The following is an 18951-nucleotide window of genomic DNA, read 5'->3' on the forward strand; positions in this document are numbered from 1 at the left end:
GTGTGTGTAGATTTGGGATTCGTAAACAAATTCCTGGAGTTTGTCTGCCCTTGACCCACCAAGAGGCCGGCAAACTGTTTATCTAGCGAGAGATAGAAGTAGAGAATGAAGATGAGGTTGGCTTTGCAGCATTTCTTTTCAAAATTAGTGTCAAGGGTTATCCCTCTGTCTATATCCACAGCACCATTAATACAGAGATACTCTCATTGCTGATACCGTTCACAGACTGATGCTGTACTCTTACAACCTACCAGTGTATGTGTATTTTTATGTTTATTGGTTTGTATGTGCACTGCAGTCTAACACATTTGTCTCTTCAGTCAAGTGTTTCCTCACGGACTGCCAGAGGAGTTCACCCTGGTCTTTACCCTGCTGTTGAAGAAGAAAAGTTTGAATGATAACATTTACCTTTTCCAGATATCAGATGAGCATGGTTATCCTCAGGTGCGCCCACTTTCCCCTCAAGTCTAAATAGCTCTTTTTTGCTTCAGACACTGCTTATATTATATATGAACTTGCATTTATGACTTATATGTAGTGCATATGAGAGAGCTCTTGCATTTTTTTTTTTTTTTTTTGTCCAAATATTTTACAAGCATCCAAAACTAGAGGTATTGTGTATTTCCTTATGTAATGTAAAAAAACAATAGACATCTACTGGGTATGCTCGGAATGGCGTACTACCGTATCACTTTTACTGTTTTTAATTTACACTATGCTGTGCACAAATTTTCTGCATGCATAGGTTACTCAATTGACCTACTACATTTACAAGTATGCTGAATGGAATACTGCATCCAAAAATACAATGTCCTCAACCTGACCTTCTAATTCCAGTGTGAGAAATAAATTGTTTTGACAAAAGTTTGATAAAGATGTTTTTACTAGGACTGTCCCATCAAGACATACCATACAACCAGGGTTTTGGAGCATATTACTGTGGTTTTATTGCGTGCCACTTGTTTCCAGCATCTCTCACCAAACCGGTGTGTTTTTAGGATGCTGTGTCAAGTTGAATGTGGTTTGAAATGTAAACACCCCTTAAAATCCCTCCATTCTGTTGTGTTCATCCAGCTGTCTTTGAACAGCAGTCAGTTTGTTGCCTGTACAGCTCTGCGTTGTCTGTACTGCTGGAGTTGCGCTGACTGCGACTCACAAAAACATGAAGTTGGTGCTTATATACAGTGTAACTGAATTGTACTGAATTAATGTGCTAAATCAAAATCCTTAATTTTACCCCAGTTTATATAAAAATGCAAAATATGCACATTTATTACCAAAATGATAACCGAAGCCATTTGCTGAATTAAATATTCTAAGGAGTAAGGTAATGTAATAGGAATGTTGCATACTACAGTAAATATTAATTGTTGCACACTATTTTTTTAATAGCATGCAGAATACAGTATACACTGCACAGTATGCCATAAGCAGTATGCTAATGTTCCATTCTGAACATAGCCAGCCCTAAAGCTAAAGATCGGTTGAGGTCTGAGATTGGTTGAGAATGGAAATACAATTGCAAAAATCTGTTATTGCACTCACTAGATGAAGGTATTTAGTAGATAAAAAACACAATTTTCCCTTAAGTACTTCTTGTAGTGATATTTAATACATAACTGTCAACTCTCTCTGTACTTACCTATCTCTCTCCTTTAGTTCTCACTGGATTGGAATGGGCCAGATGGCAACCTGGCTCTCCGGGCAAGAGCGGCTGACCCTGAAGGGTCCATGGTGGGGTGCGTGTTTGAAGGTGATGGTGTTGATTCTCTGATGGACATGCGCTGGCACAAGGTGGCTTTGAGTCTGCAGAGAGATGCTGCCTCCCTGCACGTGGACTGCAGCTCCATTGAAACCAAGCCCCTGGAGCTCCGTGGCCAGCTGCCCAGCAGTGGAGACACACTGTTGGGTATGAGAGCAACTGATGCTGACCCTGTCGAGGTGAGGGCCTGTTCACCTGCAGTATTGTGATCTGTATTACAAAAGACAAAGGTTGGAGCATGATGATGTCAGTTAGAAGAATGACTGCAGAAGCTTCCAACTCCTTTGATAACTGAACACTACAATAGAGTATTCGGAAGCCGGCTCCCCGCAGGTTTTGATTTAGGCATTCTGTCTGCAGAGGAAGTGTGCAAATGTGTGTGGCAGGGGCATATCTGTGGATACATGAGAGACAAGAAGACTATGGGTGGCTCTTTAGGGCTAACGTTTCTGAGCTCACTTATATCAGAGAAGATGAAAAGAACAACCCATACCAGCAAAAAGAGCTTAATCCATTACGATTTAATTACATTCTTAATCCAGCCACTTAGTGAAGTGATAATTTTAAGTGGCCTTATGTAAAGCAGAGTGGGTCCAGCATTTAGAAAGCTTATTTGCTCTTTTAATCTTTCTAGGATCCTCTTACATATCTTTTGTCTCAGTTATAGCTCTCCATTCACTCATTTTGATTGTATTGTTTAACACTCAGTATTCAAGCAGAGTGTTGCATCAAAAGCAAATCGCTCCCATTATAATCAGTAATGCTGTCTTCATTGGAAGCATCCATGCCCTTCAAAGAGACAGATATCTTGGTCTATTTCTGATGCACTGTAGAGCTACACCAGCTACTTTATTATCTTGTCCATCTAAAATAAAACAATTTACTTACCAAATATCAAATGTCTGAATTTATTTTGTCTTGAATTTTATTTGTTATATATTTAAATAACTTCTGACTGTTACTTCAAATCCAGCTTGTGATGTTTCTGCTGTCTGGTCTACTAATGTAAATAGTAATTTGTTTCTAATCATATGTATACACAGTTGTTAATTGAAAATAAAACTGCATACGTTTTCTCCAATTTAGCCGTTACTCAAGTCAAGCCTTGAGCTCACACCTGATTGGTGTTAGCTGCACGTCATTTTTTAATGTTAACTTCGATGTGTCCAGCGTAGACAGCCTTAAGCCATTGTGCCCAGTGTAAACATGGTATAATACTCTGTCAAATCTGAATGTACATAGATTGCATTCTTTTCTCTGTGTAATAATTTTTCCCCCTCCTCTTTCATCAGATTGATGTGCAGCAGGTGATGGTGTATTGTGACCCTTCTCTGGCCATCCAGGAGGCCTGCTGTGAGATACCTGGAGCTCGGGTAAGAAAGTCCTGACCATCAAAATACCAGAAAATGCTCTTGGTTATATTAATGGTAATGGTAAACCCAATACAGGTTTTTCTATGGCAGTTTTTCTATATAATTGCAGTATTAACCAAAATAGCATTTAATGATAGCAAATGAAATGTACACAAAATTAAACTAGCATTTATTTTGGACAATATTTACTCAGAATTCACACACACACACACACACACACACAAAAAAAACAAAAAAAAAAAAAGGGGGAAAAAGGTTTTTTTAGTTAAGGCAGTATTGTAATTGCCACAAGGGGGTTACCAACCACTTCTGGTAATCAACCATGTAGGCACAGTTGGCACAATGGTAAACTAATTGACCTGGCTAATATATTGGTCTGTCACTCATTTCTATGTTTTCATTTTGCAGTATGAAGGATACAGCAGTTCTCCAAATTAACACTTGAGCTGCAAAAAAAAAAAAAAAAAAAAAAAAAAAAAAAAGAATTGTCTTGTATGTTTGTCTTGTTTTCCAGTACAAATATCTAAACATCCTCAAAACAATGAACATTTACTAAGTGAAATAATTATTTAAAAAAAAAAAAAAAAAAAAAAATACAAATAAAGCAAAAGAAGTTACAATTAAAAAATCAATTTTCAAAATTGTAATCCAATAATTACCAATAATTAATTGCAGATTAATTAATTGAATTAATCACATATTTAAGTAATTGCTGAGAAAGCCCATCAAATAACAAAAATTCTATTTATAATGATTAAATAGTTATAAATAGTTTGATTAAAATAATTATAAATATATTATGTATTTAAAAAGTACTAGTTCATGTAATTAAAAGCAATGCATTATCGTGGCAGACCAATAAAGCACTGATAAGACAATACAAAATAGTGGCTTTAGAAAGCAATATGTTGTATATATCTACATTATTGAACATAAGCCTGCCATAGGCCTAAAGTCCACAGCAATCCATTTTGCAATTAAATTTGTCAATCTTTCCAAGATAGTTAATTATAAGGGCTGGTCGGACAGCTACACATTGTCTATAGAGCTGGAGTTTCCTTTAATTACCCCTGCTGAAAACAGTTGGTTCTCAGATTGTAGGAATATTCCATGCAGTCTGGGGAGATGATTATTGTGCTATATTTTTTACACTTTATTTTTTACATACTGTATATAATTAATCGCACTGAATTAACACTTTAAATCATCCGCCCTAAAACAAACACAAAGTATGGTACCATGAAAGTAACTAATCTGTAAAATGTAAAAATCTGTAATCTGTAAAAATCTGTTATATAGATGTTGCCTAATTGACTGAATCTACCACAGTCTAATATTAGCGTAAGAAGAAAAAAAAAAGGGTATGAAAGCATTTGTGAGATTGGATTCAAAGATTGGAAAATGGTAGCACATGTATAAATTTTCACCACAAAGCTAAATCTCATGTTTTGTTGAGGGAATGGATGCATTCTGTCTGTCATAAGATTATTGTTAAAGTTGTACTTGATGGTTGAAGCTCCAGCAGCAGCTCAGCTTCCATCGGGAGAACTGTGGTGCAGGAACTGTGCTTGAGTCATCAATGTAGGAGTGCAGCTTTATTTGAGGATTTGGAATTTGGTGTGCTTCTTTTCTCTGAATTGATCAGAGCTTTGGCAAGATTTGCTGAATCGAAAAGACTCACAGGAATGCATCACACAGATAACTTCAGCCTATATGAAAAGCTTCCAAACTCCCACAGACTAGAATAGTAAAGAAAGCAGAGATCGGGGAATGTCACCTGTAAAACTTATTTGACAAAGGAATAGGTACAGCTAACTCTGTGCTGACATTTCAAATTTGATGTATTTTTGGATATGAGGATTTTTTTGGATGTCTGATATCGCCAATAACTATTAGACATTAGTTGCATGCCAGATGGAATTTTTCATCTTTCAGTAAATGATTATTCCCTTTACATATTGTGTGCTGATTTATAAGGAAAGATAGAAACAACATTAATTCTATGTAACTAAAAATGGGACGTTTTTGTTGTATGCATATGTTAAAAGACAACAAATCTTCTTTGTGTGCTGTGTTTTGGGGGCGAATGCTCAAGGCCATCCACCAGCAGTGTTTAAAATGGAAACAAGGGCAACCGTTTCCTCTGAATGCATGCTCGCAATTTCGGCTGCTTAAAAGAAGAGGAGAAAGAGATTTCATCTCTGAGATGGGGGGCAGATGTCTTATGTTAGGAAACATACAGTTGCAAGGTCACATATGTTTAAAGTATGTATCGAAACCAAGAAGTATGGTTTTTATGACAGACGAAAGTGAACTGTTGGCGTGCCTCCTCACATGGGGAGTGTTTTGACTTTATTATGTCAGATCTCTGTGTGACCTGTGATTTTCATTCTTCTGAAGTGTCCATCAGATACCCCGAAGAGTCGGCGAGCTGCAGAGAACCAGGTTGAGTTTGTGCCCAATCCCTTTGCTCAGGTAAACGTTATTTTTTATTGTATTTATTTTTTGTTATTTTAAAGGAATAGTTTACCCAAGAAAATCCGGTCATTTAGAAACCCTTATGTCACTCTTAAAAAAAAGTATGACTATGAAATTCTGAAGTTCATGCTACTCTCTTCCATACAAATAAAAGTGTACAATGATGAGGAAATGTCAAGCTCCAAAATGGATGTAAAAGCATAATAAATGAAGTCTGTGATTTAAGCACTATATTCAAAGTCTTCTGAAATCATATGAAAACTGTGTGTTTTGTCATTTTTCACAAAAATACCTTCCTCTGTAGCTCTGAAATCTCATTTTTGCTCTTTTTTTTTTTTTTTTTTGTGAAACATTCCTTTAAAACTGCTTTGTGTATTAGGAGTTTTCTTACTTGTGATCAAAGTTAATCCTATTTTAACAATGACAGGTGGTAGAAATTTCAGAATTGAAAGTTACAGACAACAGTGTGGAAAATCACAACAGCTCTTGTTACTGCACCTTAATATGAGCCAATGAAGGTGTGAAAGGGCCTCTTATGAATGCATCTTACATTAATTAGGCGGTTGAAAGTAACTGAGCTTGAGCTTTTGTTCTTGAGATGGTTTTGACAAGGCCTTGGAAGACACATGTTTTGAAGTCCAACTTCCTCTTAGTGGAAGCTAATAAGCTTTGCCTTACAGAGAGGATGCATTCAAAAGCATCCAGAGATCTTTTTAAGATTTTTATGTCATAGGAGTCAAAGGTGAAGTGTGTTATTCTTGCATTTATTAATACTGTTAATACAGTATATTAAACAGTTTTAATAAAAGGGGTAGCTCAGCAAGTAAAGACACTGACTACCACACCTGGAGTTGCAAGTTCGAATCCAGGGCGTGCTGAGTGACTCCAGTCAGGCTTCCTAAGCAACCGATTGGCCCGGTTGCTAGGGTGGGTAGAGTCATGTTGGGTTAACCTCATTGTGGTCGCTATAATGTGGTTCTCGCTCTCAGTGGGGCATGTGGCGAGTTGTGCATGGATGCCGCGGAGAATGGTGTGAAGCCTTTACACACGCTAGGTCTCCGCGGAAACACGCTCAACAAACCACATGACAAGATGAGCGGATTGATGGTGTCAGATGCGGAGGCAACTAAAATTAGTCCTCCGCCACCCGGATTGAGTCACTACGGCACCACGAGGACTTAGCACGCATTGGGAATTGGGTTGGTGAGAAAAGGGGAGAAAATAAAAAATAAATAAATAAATAAATAATACTGTGTGAGGCCTGGACTGGAGATGTGTTTGACATAAAAAATGCTCATGACGCGAGATGCTGAAAAATCACCAACACACAATGTAATGGCAAGATTCAGTTAATTTAAAGAATGTTTGCATTGACCAACAATTTTAAAAGAATAGTGAAGACTGAAAGAAAGAACACATCCTCTGTGCATGCTTATTAAAACCCATTGTCTACATGTAGTGAGATACTTCTAAAGGTGAACTTCCTAAAATAGATTAATCAGGTCCTTTAGGGCGAGCTACACTAATGATATACTAATGTGCAGAACCCAGTGAAAAACCTTTTAGTCTTTTAGTCCTTTTCACCTGTTAGAACATTTGAATGATGCATCCCTACAGCATTTCAGCCCATAAATATATGAAGAGTTGAGATGAAGATTTGATATAGGCTGACACTGACACTGTTAGCTGCCATTAATCAGTCTGCTAGCAAGCAGCTGGATGTGCTACTCTGCAGAAACTAGAAATAAACGTAAATTCTTAAGAACGATGCCCAGTGGACGGTAGCATTTAGTTGAGTTGAAGTCAGACATACTCTGTTGCTCTTTTATTTTTCATACTTGTTCTTCTTGTTCTTGTCTGTGCATATTTGTTCCTTTACTTTCTCTCATTTATTTATTTATTTATTTATCTTGTTCAATTTGAATGCACACTGAATTGTTGGCCTTCATCTTCATTGTGTTAATAACTCCAACATGTGCCCTTTCCTTAAAGGGATAGTTCATCCAATATTTAAAATTGTGTTGTCATCTAATTATCCTTATACCGCTAGAAACTTGTTTCGCATAGCCTTGTACTTAAAACACAGAAAACATGGTGAAAAGTCTGTTCAAAAGTAATAAGCATTGATTACTTCACAGACATATTGTAACTCAGTAAAAAGCAAAATATTCAAAACAGTTCTGCTTGTGGTTACATAGTTTAAATTGAGTATCTTACTGTAACTTTGCTGGCAAAGACAGACTGACGAAGACGATGATGAAGTTAGAACCCAGGTGCAGTTTATTTACATAAGTGAAATCCAACAACCGTAAATCCAAATGTGAAACAAAACCTTGACTTGACTTGACTACAAAACAACATTACATAAACACAATACCTGACAATGGACAATGGCAAACATGAGGCTTTGGGGGAAATGGCTGGTTCTGAATCGGAATTTCTATCTGTGGAAAAGAGCAGTTGTGATGTTGTTTTTTTGTAGCAGCAATGAGTCATTAACATTAGTGGGGCTAATAAAAAGCTGTGCTGGTGAAAAGATTGCACAGAGTCTTCAGCTGGTCTCCAACTGGTCACATATCTCTCCACTTGCCACGTATATTGTTACACTCTTTACATACAGTTGGCTCACACATGCAGTATAATAGAAACCAAAGAGCTGCTTGCTCAAGCCAAACACACTCAAACCAGCTTATTCACACTCACATTGTCATACAGTATAGTGGCTCCAAAATGTAATTGGACATTTAAGTCATACTTAAAAAGTCTGAATTTCATTTCATTAGATAACAAAATATCAAACACAAAGTGGCATCAGGAAATCAACAACGCCTGACCATTTCCAAGAACACATTTCACTTTTCTGAGCCATGTTTGCAGTTACTTTTAACCAACTGGTGTGAAGGAAATTTTTAGTGGATGTATGAAGTTCCCCTCAAGTTCAGACAGGTGCCCTAACAGAATAACCACAGGTGTCATTCAGGGGTGCCTTTTCCGTACAGTGACATACACTACCGGTCAAAAGTTTTGAAACACTTGACTGAAATGTTTCTCATGATCTTAAAAATCTTTTGATCTGAAGGCGTATGCTTAAACGTTTGAAATTAGTTTTGTAGACAAAAATATACTTGTGCTACCATATTTAATTTATTTCATTATAAAACTAAAATGTAATAAAAAATAATAAAAATAAAAAAAAACAGTTTTTGAAATTGATGGCTTGGACCAAATAATAAAGAAAAGTAGCCAATAAGTGCCCAACATAGATGGGAACTCCTTCAATACTGTTTAAAAAGCATCCCAGGGTGATACCTCAAGAAGTTGGTTGAGAAAATGTCAAGAGTACATGTCTGCAAATTCTAGGCAAAGGGTGATTACTTTGAAGATGCTAAAATATAACACAGTTTTGATTTATTTTGGATTTTGTTTAGTCACAACATAATTCCCATAGTTCCATTTATGTTATTCCATAGTTTTGATGACTTTACTATTATTCTAAAATGTGAAAAGAATTATCAAAAAGAATGAGTAAGTGTTTCAAAACTTTTGACCGGTAGTGTAACTCACTGCGTAATCTGTTGAAGAAATTAATTAGATAGTCATGACTGTTTCCTGAAACTGTAGTAACTTTGTCGCAATCCATCATTCGAAGCACGTTGGTTTTACTGTCGTTAATGACGTAAGGGGGTGGAGTAATAACTTCCGTAAATATTAAATTATAATAACTAATTTACACACCAGAAATCTGTTTAATGCGAGAAAGCTGCTGAAGACAAAAAAGTGGCATGCACTTTGTAATGTGACAGATGCATTGTGCTGCAATAGTGGGGTTTCCCTTTACATAAGACTTTCGTGTTCCCCTGGTGTGCTTGAGCACATATGCACATGCGCACTCTTCAAAAACATATTAACACTATTTATGCGTTAACATAAACACATAAAAGCTGAGTTCTCTGACAGAAACAATGTGTGATAAAGCGCTTTCTCTTTAATCCCTTAAACTCACATTTACGTGATGTTTCAGAATGTTGCTTTCTGTAAAACCCAGAAATAAATCATTTTCTTAAATGCATGTAAACGTGGTCTAAGTCTTGACAGAATAAATTATATAAATGGAATGAAAGATACCGAAGCCTCAGCAATGTCAAATGATGTTCACACAGCAAACTAAAAAGAATGCTTCTAACGACAGGTAAAGAGCTGTAGTTCCAATCACACAACTTTGTGATGCTGTTTGTGAATGTTCGTTGGAACTATGGTTTTGGGAAACACCAAATCGTTGAACTGTGTTGGTAACGATGGAACTTGCAACCATAATTGGCTAACTATGCTTTTGGGAAATGCACCCCCACAATAACTAGGACAAGTTCCAACAAGTTTGATCACTAGAGAGTGTCTAAATGCTTTTTGTCTTAATTTTGAACAGTATATCTATTGTTTTATCAACATGTACACCACTATGTAGCAATTATTAAACTCCCACAAATAAACTCTTCCCCATCACTTTGTGTACAAAGCTGTTTGACTTCCCGTCATACAGTACAAAAACTCACGCATTAATGACTTTGAGTCAGAAGAACAGTAGGAGCTCCGAGGTGGAAATTCTATACTGGTATATGGTTTCAAAGTTTTTTTGTGGTGTAAATGCTTTCTTAATCTCTGCTGCCATACCGGCAGAGGAATGAACTCCACTGGTACACATAAGATGTATCACTTTGTGTGCTTTCATGACACTTCTTTGGTGATTTCATCCTATGTTAAAATGTCAGCAGTACTGAAAAATGTATGGTTGACCAAGCCAACCAAATTCAACAATTTTCTGAATTTGCATAGCTTCATTTGATTGCAGATGAAATTGCAATTAGCTTTAATTTCATGATGTATGTCTATTCAGTATATTTGCTGTTAAAGGTGAAGTTTTTTCCAAATGGAACTGCAAAAATAATTACTCTTTTCAAATAGGTACGTATATACACCATATGAATTTATATTTTGCATAAAGAAAATTAAGCCATGAAGGACCATTTAGATTCTTTTGCTTGTGACATTATTTTCAGGACATTTGAGCACATTTTACTCCCTAATTCTCATTTCTGTAGCACGTCCGGACATTTTACTTTTACTACTTCCATTGTTTTCAATGATAATTCTGATTAACGTAACAAAGGCATTTTTATAGTATTGCAGTATACAAAGAAGCTGTACAATTGTGTAAAGGCAGGACCAAAGGAGTAGTACTGTGGTGCATTAATATTTTCCAAGTTTTCTTTTTATTTATTTGTAAATTATTATTATTACTTTGGATATGTCACACACTGAAGGACTCCTCCTACTCACCACCAGAGGTTCCCCGCCCGAGTTCTGAGGGCATCTCGAACTACGCTTCCCAGCCTGCCTACCTGGACTGATTTCATTTACACCTGTTCTCTATTTAATGGACTATTTATGCGCTGTTCTAACAATAGTCATTGCAAAGTCTTGTTTTGCTCCTGCTAACATTTCTGAGTGTTTACCACTGTTTATACTGCCTGTGTTCGACTTCTGCCTGTTACCCACCATTTGATACTCTGCTGTCTGCCTTGTTTACCCATTGTTTACCTGGACTCTTACTGTGATTGTTTGCTGCCTGCCCTGATCATTGCCTGTTTATTACTACATCTCTCATCTGCCTATGCTGTTCCTTTACTGGTGATTTACCTGCCTGTCTGTTTATGAGTTGCACATTTACTATTAAACCACATATGGATCTTAACCTCTGTTCTCCAGAGTCTGCGTTACAGGATAATTCTGCTCCAAACTTGCATCACTGGATGAGTTAATGTTGCCATGCCAGGCTGTTCGGGATGCTCAAGCAAAATGATAGTGCCACAGTGTTTACAGTTTTCAGGGCTGTCATTAAAGGGTTAAACTTTAGAGTCATGTGACAAAAAACTGCAACAATCTGGTAAAAAAATAAAATAAAAAACAGCTTATGTTTTCACATTAAAATCTCACAAAGATTTCACAAAGAGTCAAAAAAGAGTAGAGTCTTTAGTTTCATCCGATATGCCATTTTAAAAATTGCATCGTTTTATCGCTATCGCTGTTTAACACAGTACGACTAATTTTCCATAAAAATCCTATATTCACTGTGCATTATCATATTGAGAATCAATGGACGTATCCAAAAGCTGGAAAATATTGCTTTCAGAGGATGTATATGGAGTTAGGATAAAAATAAGGTGCATTTCAAACTGTTCTGAGACCAGTGAAGACAGACAGCACACTGGAGGTTAAGTCATTCACTAATTAGGAAGCAAGGGAGCATCCTATAGCTTTCCTATGCAGCCTAGTGTATTCACTTAACATCTGGTCAAAAGTTCAGTTCCCTTTCGTAGGAACTTGATCTGCGTAATCGCATTTTGTTTGTTTTTTTCTGTGTCGCACGGGAGAATGCACATGAATATCGCTTGTGGTGGAGGGGATCATGCATGGACTGATGTGCCTGGCCGCAGAATGAGGGGGCTGGAATAAGAGAATATTCCCCAATGGAGTGATGGCAAACCAACGCGCAAGCACTTCGTCTGTGCCATTATTCTTTCGGGATGCTATCAGGAAATGCAAGGTATTTTAACTCGTTTTTTGGTGAACCACGGGGGCGTACTGCTGTCTCTGCTCGATTTTTCAGTGGCAGCGTGGACATTGTTTTTTTCAGTCAGCTGTTGGATATACACATGATGGTTTTGCAGTCCAACCAAGCGCATTGCGTTACGGAATACTTTGAGCTAATATCTGTTCTGTTTGGAATTTCCCTCATGTTTTTCCCCTGTGGCTTGCACTGGTGAATGAGTTGATCAACGCAATACTTTTGTTTGTGAGGGTGTTTCACGCTAATTCAGCTCAGTCTCCCCCGTAATTTACGCTAGTGAACAAGCATTCAATATTGTCAGCTTGAGTTTTGCCTCTGCCTTCATGACCAAGGGTCTCGGGGCATGCATAATATAACTCAATGTATGATAAAAAACACAAGTCTGAAGGGCTTACTGTGTAAAGAAGGATGAGCCCCTATTCGGTGAATTAAATTGGACCGTATAAATGTATCCATTTCTCTCCTGTTTGCCCTTCGGTCAGTATCAGGATGGGTTCGCTGTTGTACGAGCCTCGGACATCCAACAACCAGAATATGGCCCGGTTCTCCCCCACAGCTTGCTGGGGAGCAAAAATTTTTAAAAGACAAACACTTCCCGAATTCAGCCTCTGTCTCCATGACCAAGGGTCTCAAGACATGCATAACAGAATTCTACGTTTCAAGCACAAGTGTACACAAAACACACAGTGAACATAAGCGCCACAAGTTGTCCCCCCATAAGAATGCTGGGACCATTGTGGCGAGCCTGCTTTCTTTCAATTCCCCTGCATGTTCACACATTCTTCCCCATTCTATGCTAGGGAAGATGGTTTATCTGGCATCCTCTTCTGTAAATATATTCAGAATGACTGCTTTTTATAACTGCCTGATCAAATTCAGGCTCTGTCTTCATGACCAAGGGTTTTGAGACATGCATAACAGAATTCGATGTTTCGAGCACAAGTGTACATAAAACATACAGTGAACATAAGCACCACATGTTGTCCCCCATAAAGAATGCCGGGGCTGTTGTTCAGAAAACCAGTTTTCTGAAATAAACATTCCCCCCAATGTTCATACACGTTTCCCCGTTCAAATACCAGGGAAAAGGTTTATTCTGTCAGCATCCCTGCTGTAGATACATTCAAGGCAGTCATCATTTATGCCTAAATACAATAAAGGTAAAAACATTATCAAATTCCCTTCAACCAGCCACAGTATTGGAGGAGCAAAGGCTTCCCTCCGCTGTGCCTCTGTTTCTGGGGCAGTCGGCAAAAGTAATCCAAGCACGCCATCTAATGGTTGCAGGTCACACTGCAGGGAAGAGCCATGCATTAATCCCTCTGTCTGCCCGGCTGTTGGCTTGGCAGCAGCTGTACAGCATTTAGAATAGGTTACTTCGAACGATAAAGCATGGTTATGTAATTCAATTCAGGCGGGTTCCACCGGTGTTTTTCTCTCTTAGGAAAAGAGGCAATAGAGGAGATTCCCCCTTCTCAGAGAGAATGTGGCTTTTACATCTATTATTTTCTGGTCCTTAAAAAAAAAGATCTGCTTGCATCCCATTCTAGATTTTGAGATGTTTGAATTTCACTCTAATAAAATGCCAATTCAGAATGCTGACGCAGAGACAAATAATGTCACAAGTGCAGCCGGGGGACTGGTTTGTGACAATAGATTTGAAAGACATTTATTGTTCTGTATTCAGATTGCGCCAAAGCACAGGTGCTTCCGGGGCAAGTGTATCAATTTTGCTTCCTTCCATTCGGACTTGCCCTGGCACCACGCACTTGACACAATGCATGGGTGCAGCTTTGGAGCCCTTGAGGCTTCGAGGCATCCGTGTTTTGAATTATCTCGATGAATGGTTGGTGTTTGCCCACTCTGATTCTTTGGCTGCCCAACATCGAAATGTCATTCCCAGCCATTTGATCTAGGGCTGTGTGTAACCTAGACAAGAGTGTTGAAACAGAGAAATTCTGTTTCAAGGGGTAGAGCTGGATTCATGAGTGATGCAGGCGCATCTGTCTCCAGTTTGCGTTCTGTCATTTCGCCAGTGTCTAGCGATGTTCAGAGTGGGACGTGTTCTCCCTGCGAGAACATTTCACAGGCTTTTGGGGCTCATGATCACAGCTTCCACTTTCATTCCCCCAGGCATGTTTCATGCGAGACCTTTTCAGTGCTGAATGAACTCCACAAAGGGACTTCAACCACTGACGCATGCATTCCGTCTCTTCAAAGTGATGCATGGGTGCCATGGAAATGGACCCACCTTTTGATGTCGGGTGTTCCGTTAGGACAGGTGTGTCGCCACAAATTTATAATGACAGATGCTTCCTCCACAGATTGGAGCACTGTAAACAAGGGTCGTTCAGCCTACGGGGTTTGGACAGGCCAGCGGCAATATTGGCACATAAACTGTCTGGAGATGTTCACAGTGCTGCTGCCGTTAAAGATTTTCCTCCTGGAGATTCAGGGCAACCATGTACTCATCCAGTCATAAAACAGGACGGTGGTGTCCTACATAAATTGCCAGGGAGGAGTGCATTCTCATGCCATGCTGAGACTGGCACGTCACATTCCTCTATGGGCTTGGGACAATGTGCTGTCTCTACGAGCCGTGCATGTCCCGGGCCAGTTGAATTTGGGAGTGGATCTCCTGTCCAGACAGGGCTTGATGCCCGGAGAGTGGACATTACATCCTCATATTATGGAACAAATCTGGAGAAGGTTCTGCAGAGTGGAAGTGGACCTGTTCACTTCGTGCGAGACGTCACACTGTCTCCTCTGGTTTTCCCTCTCGCCCTATCAGCATACCCACCATTCAGTCTGCTGCACACAGTTCTGCAGGGAGTTCGAGAGGATCGGGTTTGGCTTTTGTTAGTGGTGCCGTTTTGGCCATCTCAAGTATGGTTTTCGACTCTGGTCTCTCTCCTGGAGGAAATGCCTCTGGGGATTCCAGTCAGAACAGACATATTGTCTAATTATAAGCATAACTCCCAGACTTGTGGGAGTTATGGGTATGGCCCCACAACGAGTCGCTGTTTTGAATAATGGGTTATCCCTCACTGTGGTTGATACCATTCTGAATGCTAGAGCTCCATCAATTAGGAAGCTTTATATTTTCAAGTGGCGTATTTTTGCTTCTTGGTGTACAGCGCGAGGTGAAAATCCAGTTCACTGCCCTTTCTGTACAGCGCTGGATTTTTTTGCAAGAGCAATTTGGGGCCGGGGTTGCCCCTTCAAACTTAAAGTCTATGTTGAGCATGCACTTATCAGTATATCAAATCACTTTTCATTGTCACACAACCATATACACAAGTGCAATAGTTGGTGAAAGTCTTGGGTGCAGTTCCGAGCAACATAGCAGTCATGACAGTGATGAGACATACACCAATTTACAATGGACATCAGATTTACACATCACAATTTACATATCTAATATACATGTAATTACACAACACAATAATAATATATAATGTACAGTATACAATACACACAATATAGAATACACATACACATAATATAGAATACACATACAATAAAAATAGTATATAAAGTGAATATAAAATATACAGTAGTTTTTATTGTACTGTATTGACATTCAGGCTGTCATTTGATAGTCAGTTGCCAGTGTGTTATTAAGAGAGAATATAATTTATGACAGTCCAGTGTGAGATAATAAGATTAATAAAGTGCAGTGCTGATGTATATTGATCGTGAGAGATCAAGAGTTCAAAAGTCTGATTGCTTGGGGGAAGAAGCTGTCATGGAGTCAGCTGGTGCGGGTCCTGATGCTGCGACACCACCTGCCTGATAGTAGCAGTGAGAGCAGCCCAGGGCTGGGATGGCTTGAGTCTCTGATGATCCTCCGATCTTTTTTTTCACACACTGCCTGGTATATATGTCCTGGAGGGAGGGAAGCTCACCTCCGATGATGTGTCTGGCAGTTCGCACCACACTTTGCAGGGCTTTGCGGTTGTGAGCAGTGCTATTGCCGTACCAGGCAGTGATGAAGCCAGTCAGGATGCTCTCTACAGTGCTGGTGTAGAACCGTGTGAGGATGTGGCGGTTCATTCCAAACTTCCTCAGCTATCTCAGGAAGAAGAGGCGCTGGTGAGCCTTCTTCACAACGGCCTCAGTGTGGATGGACCATTTGAGTTCCTCAGTGATGTGGACACTGAGGAACTTGAAGCTGCTGACTCTCTCCACTGGTGTTCCATTGATGGTGATGGGGCTGTGTTCTCTGTCTTTTCTCCTGAAGTCCACCACAAGCTCCTTTGTCTTACTGACGCTGAGGGAGAGGTTGTGCTCCTGACACCAGCATGTCAGAGTGTGCACCTCCTCTCTGTAGGCTGTTTCATCATTGTCAGTGATCAGACCTACCACCGTCGTATCATCAACAAACTTAATGATGGCATTGGAGCTGTGTGTTGCCACACAGTCATGTGTGTACAGGGAATACAGGAGTGGGCTGAGAACACAGCCCTGTGGGGCTCCATTGTTGAGGGTCAGTGATGAGGAGATGTTGCTGCCCATTCTAACCACCTGGCATCTGCTTGACAGGAAGTCCAGGATCCAGCTGCATAGCGAGCTGATTAAGCCCAGAGCCTGGAGTTTCACATCAAGCTTGGAGGGCACTATGGTGTTGAATGCTGAGCTGTAGTCTACAAACAGCATTCTCACATAAGTGTTCCTTTTTTCCAGGTGAGAGAGAGCAGTGTGTAGTGTAGATGCAATGGCATCATCAGAGGAGTGGTTGTTGCGGTAAGCAAACTGCAATGGGTCCAGTGAGGGAGGCAGCACAGAGCAGATGTCATCTCTGATTAGTCTCTCAAAGCATTTGCTGATGATGGGGGTCAGAGCAACAGGACACCTGTCATTTAAGCAAGTGATATTGGATTGCTTTGGTACAGGCACAATGATGGACGTTTTAAAGCATGTGGGGACCACAGACAAGGAGAGGGAAAGGTTGACGCGGCCCGGAATGCCGTCTGGACCCATGGCTTTACGGATTTTCACCCATCGTAAGGATCGGGTTACAACCGCTACAGAGACAGAGAGTGAACTAACCTCTGTAGCTTTGGCCGCGAGAGCTCTCTCCGCAAGGGCGGTGTTATTTCCCTCGAAACGAGCATAAAAATTACTCATCCAGGAGAGAGGCAGCGGTGTTCACTGCAGAGTTTTTATTCCCTTTGAAGTCAGTGATGATATTAATTCCCTGCCACATGCTTCTAGAGTTGGTGGTGTTAAACTGTCCTTCAATCTTATCCCTGTACTGGCGTTTGGCTGCTCTGATAGTTTTGCGGAGTGCATAACGGGCTTGTTTATTCTCCTCCGCATTCCCGGAATTAAAAGCGGAGGTCCATGCATGAAGTGCCGCGCAAACATCGCTATTTATCCATAGCTTCTGGTAGGGGTAGATCCGTATTGTTTTGATCGGTACAACATCCTCTATGCACTTTCTGATGAAACACGTTACGCTATCAGTCATCAGAGGCGGACCGGAACATCTCCCAGTCCGCGTGATCAAAACAGTCTTGTAGCATAGAATCTGATTGGGCCGACCAGCACTGGATCGTTCTGAGGGTGGGTGCTTCCTGTTTCAGTTTCTTCCTGTAAGCGGGCAGAAGCAGAATGGAAGAGTGGTCCGATTTGCCCAATGGTGGGTGGGGGAGGTATTTGTAGCCATCCTGGAAGGGAAAGTAGCAATGGTCCAAAACCCAGTCCCCTCGTGTGTTGAAACTGATGTGTTGGTGGTATTTTGGTGCGATTGATTTAAAAATGGCTTTGTTAAAGTCCCCGGTCACAATGAATGTGGCCTCAGGGTACGCGGTTTCCTGTTCACTTATACTCCCATACAGTTCCTTGAGTGCCCGGTCTGTGTCGGCTTGTGGAGGGATGTATACAGCAGTAATGCTGTGAATTCCCTCGGTAGCCAGAATGGTCGACAAAGAAGCATGAGAAATTCCAGATCAGAAGAGCAGAAATACTGATAGAATGTACATTCCTCTGATCACACCAGGATTTGTTGATCATAAAACATACACCACCTCCTCTGCTTTTACCTGAGAGGTCTTTCGCTCTATCCGCTCAGTGCACGGAGAACCCCGAACTGCAGCAGTCCCTCATCTCTCGTTGGAAAGAGATCCACGCTCTCAGCTTGCAGAGTTTGTTGTCCAGAGACTGAACATTTGCCAGTAGAATACTGGGTAGCGGGGGTCGATTTGCACGATGTTTTACTCTGATGAGAACGCCAGCTCTCCTTCCCCTTTTCCTTTTGCGTTTCCGCAGCCGGGCTGCCCAGACAAAGGGCTCCGCTGCCGTGTTTGTAAACAGAGGGTCGGCACTGAGGAACTTGAAGTCCAGTTTACGGTGTGCAGTTGCAGAACCAATGTCCAAAAGTGTTTGTCTGTTGTAGACAATAAGGCACACAACATCCAAGACAAAAAACATAAGAATTGTAAACAAAACAAATAAAAAACTGCAGTGTTGTGTCAGAGATCGCAACGCAGCAGCAATACTCGCCGCCATCTTGAGTAAAAAAAAACTATACTCCCCAGTATAGTCTCTGTCGGTAGACATTCTCTTGTCTCTCGTTTTATGCACGGGGTACGCAGACTTAGACATTTTCATCCTCCCCGTGTTCCCTTATGGTATTTATCTGTTGTTTTAAAGGCGTTTTTAGGTGCTCTTGACAACAGTTGCTATAAGCTTCTGACATTCAAAACAGC

At 40.2% G+C, this 18951-nt stretch overlaps 1 protein-coding gene across 4 annotated transcripts in view; it reads left to right on the forward strand.

The window, feature by feature from the left end:
• col16a1 (collagen, type XVI, alpha 1) overlaps nucleotides 1–18951 on the forward strand; it is a 113826-nt gene that overhangs the window by 24053 nt on the left and 70822 nt on the right. For all 4 annotated transcript variants that reach the window (XM_051663565.1, XM_051663567.1, XM_051663566.1 and 1 more), the window contains exons 5-8: nucleotides 321–444; nucleotides 1660–1941; nucleotides 3055–3135; nucleotides 5536–5610. In XM_051663565.1, the coding sequence (XP_051519525.1) occupies nucleotides 321–444; nucleotides 1660–1941; nucleotides 3055–3135; nucleotides 5536–5610 (562 nt within the window). The remainder of the gene's footprint in view (nucleotides 1–320; nucleotides 445–1659; nucleotides 1942–3054; nucleotides 3136–5535; nucleotides 5611–18951) is intronic.

This window comes from Myxocyprinus asiaticus, chromosome 30, assembly GCF_019703515.2.
Source record: "Myxocyprinus asiaticus isolate MX2 ecotype Aquarium Trade chromosome 30, UBuf_Myxa_2, whole genome shotgun sequence".
Classification (NCBI taxonomy): Eukaryota; Metazoa; Chordata; class Actinopteri; order Cypriniformes; family Catostomidae; genus Myxocyprinus; species Myxocyprinus asiaticus.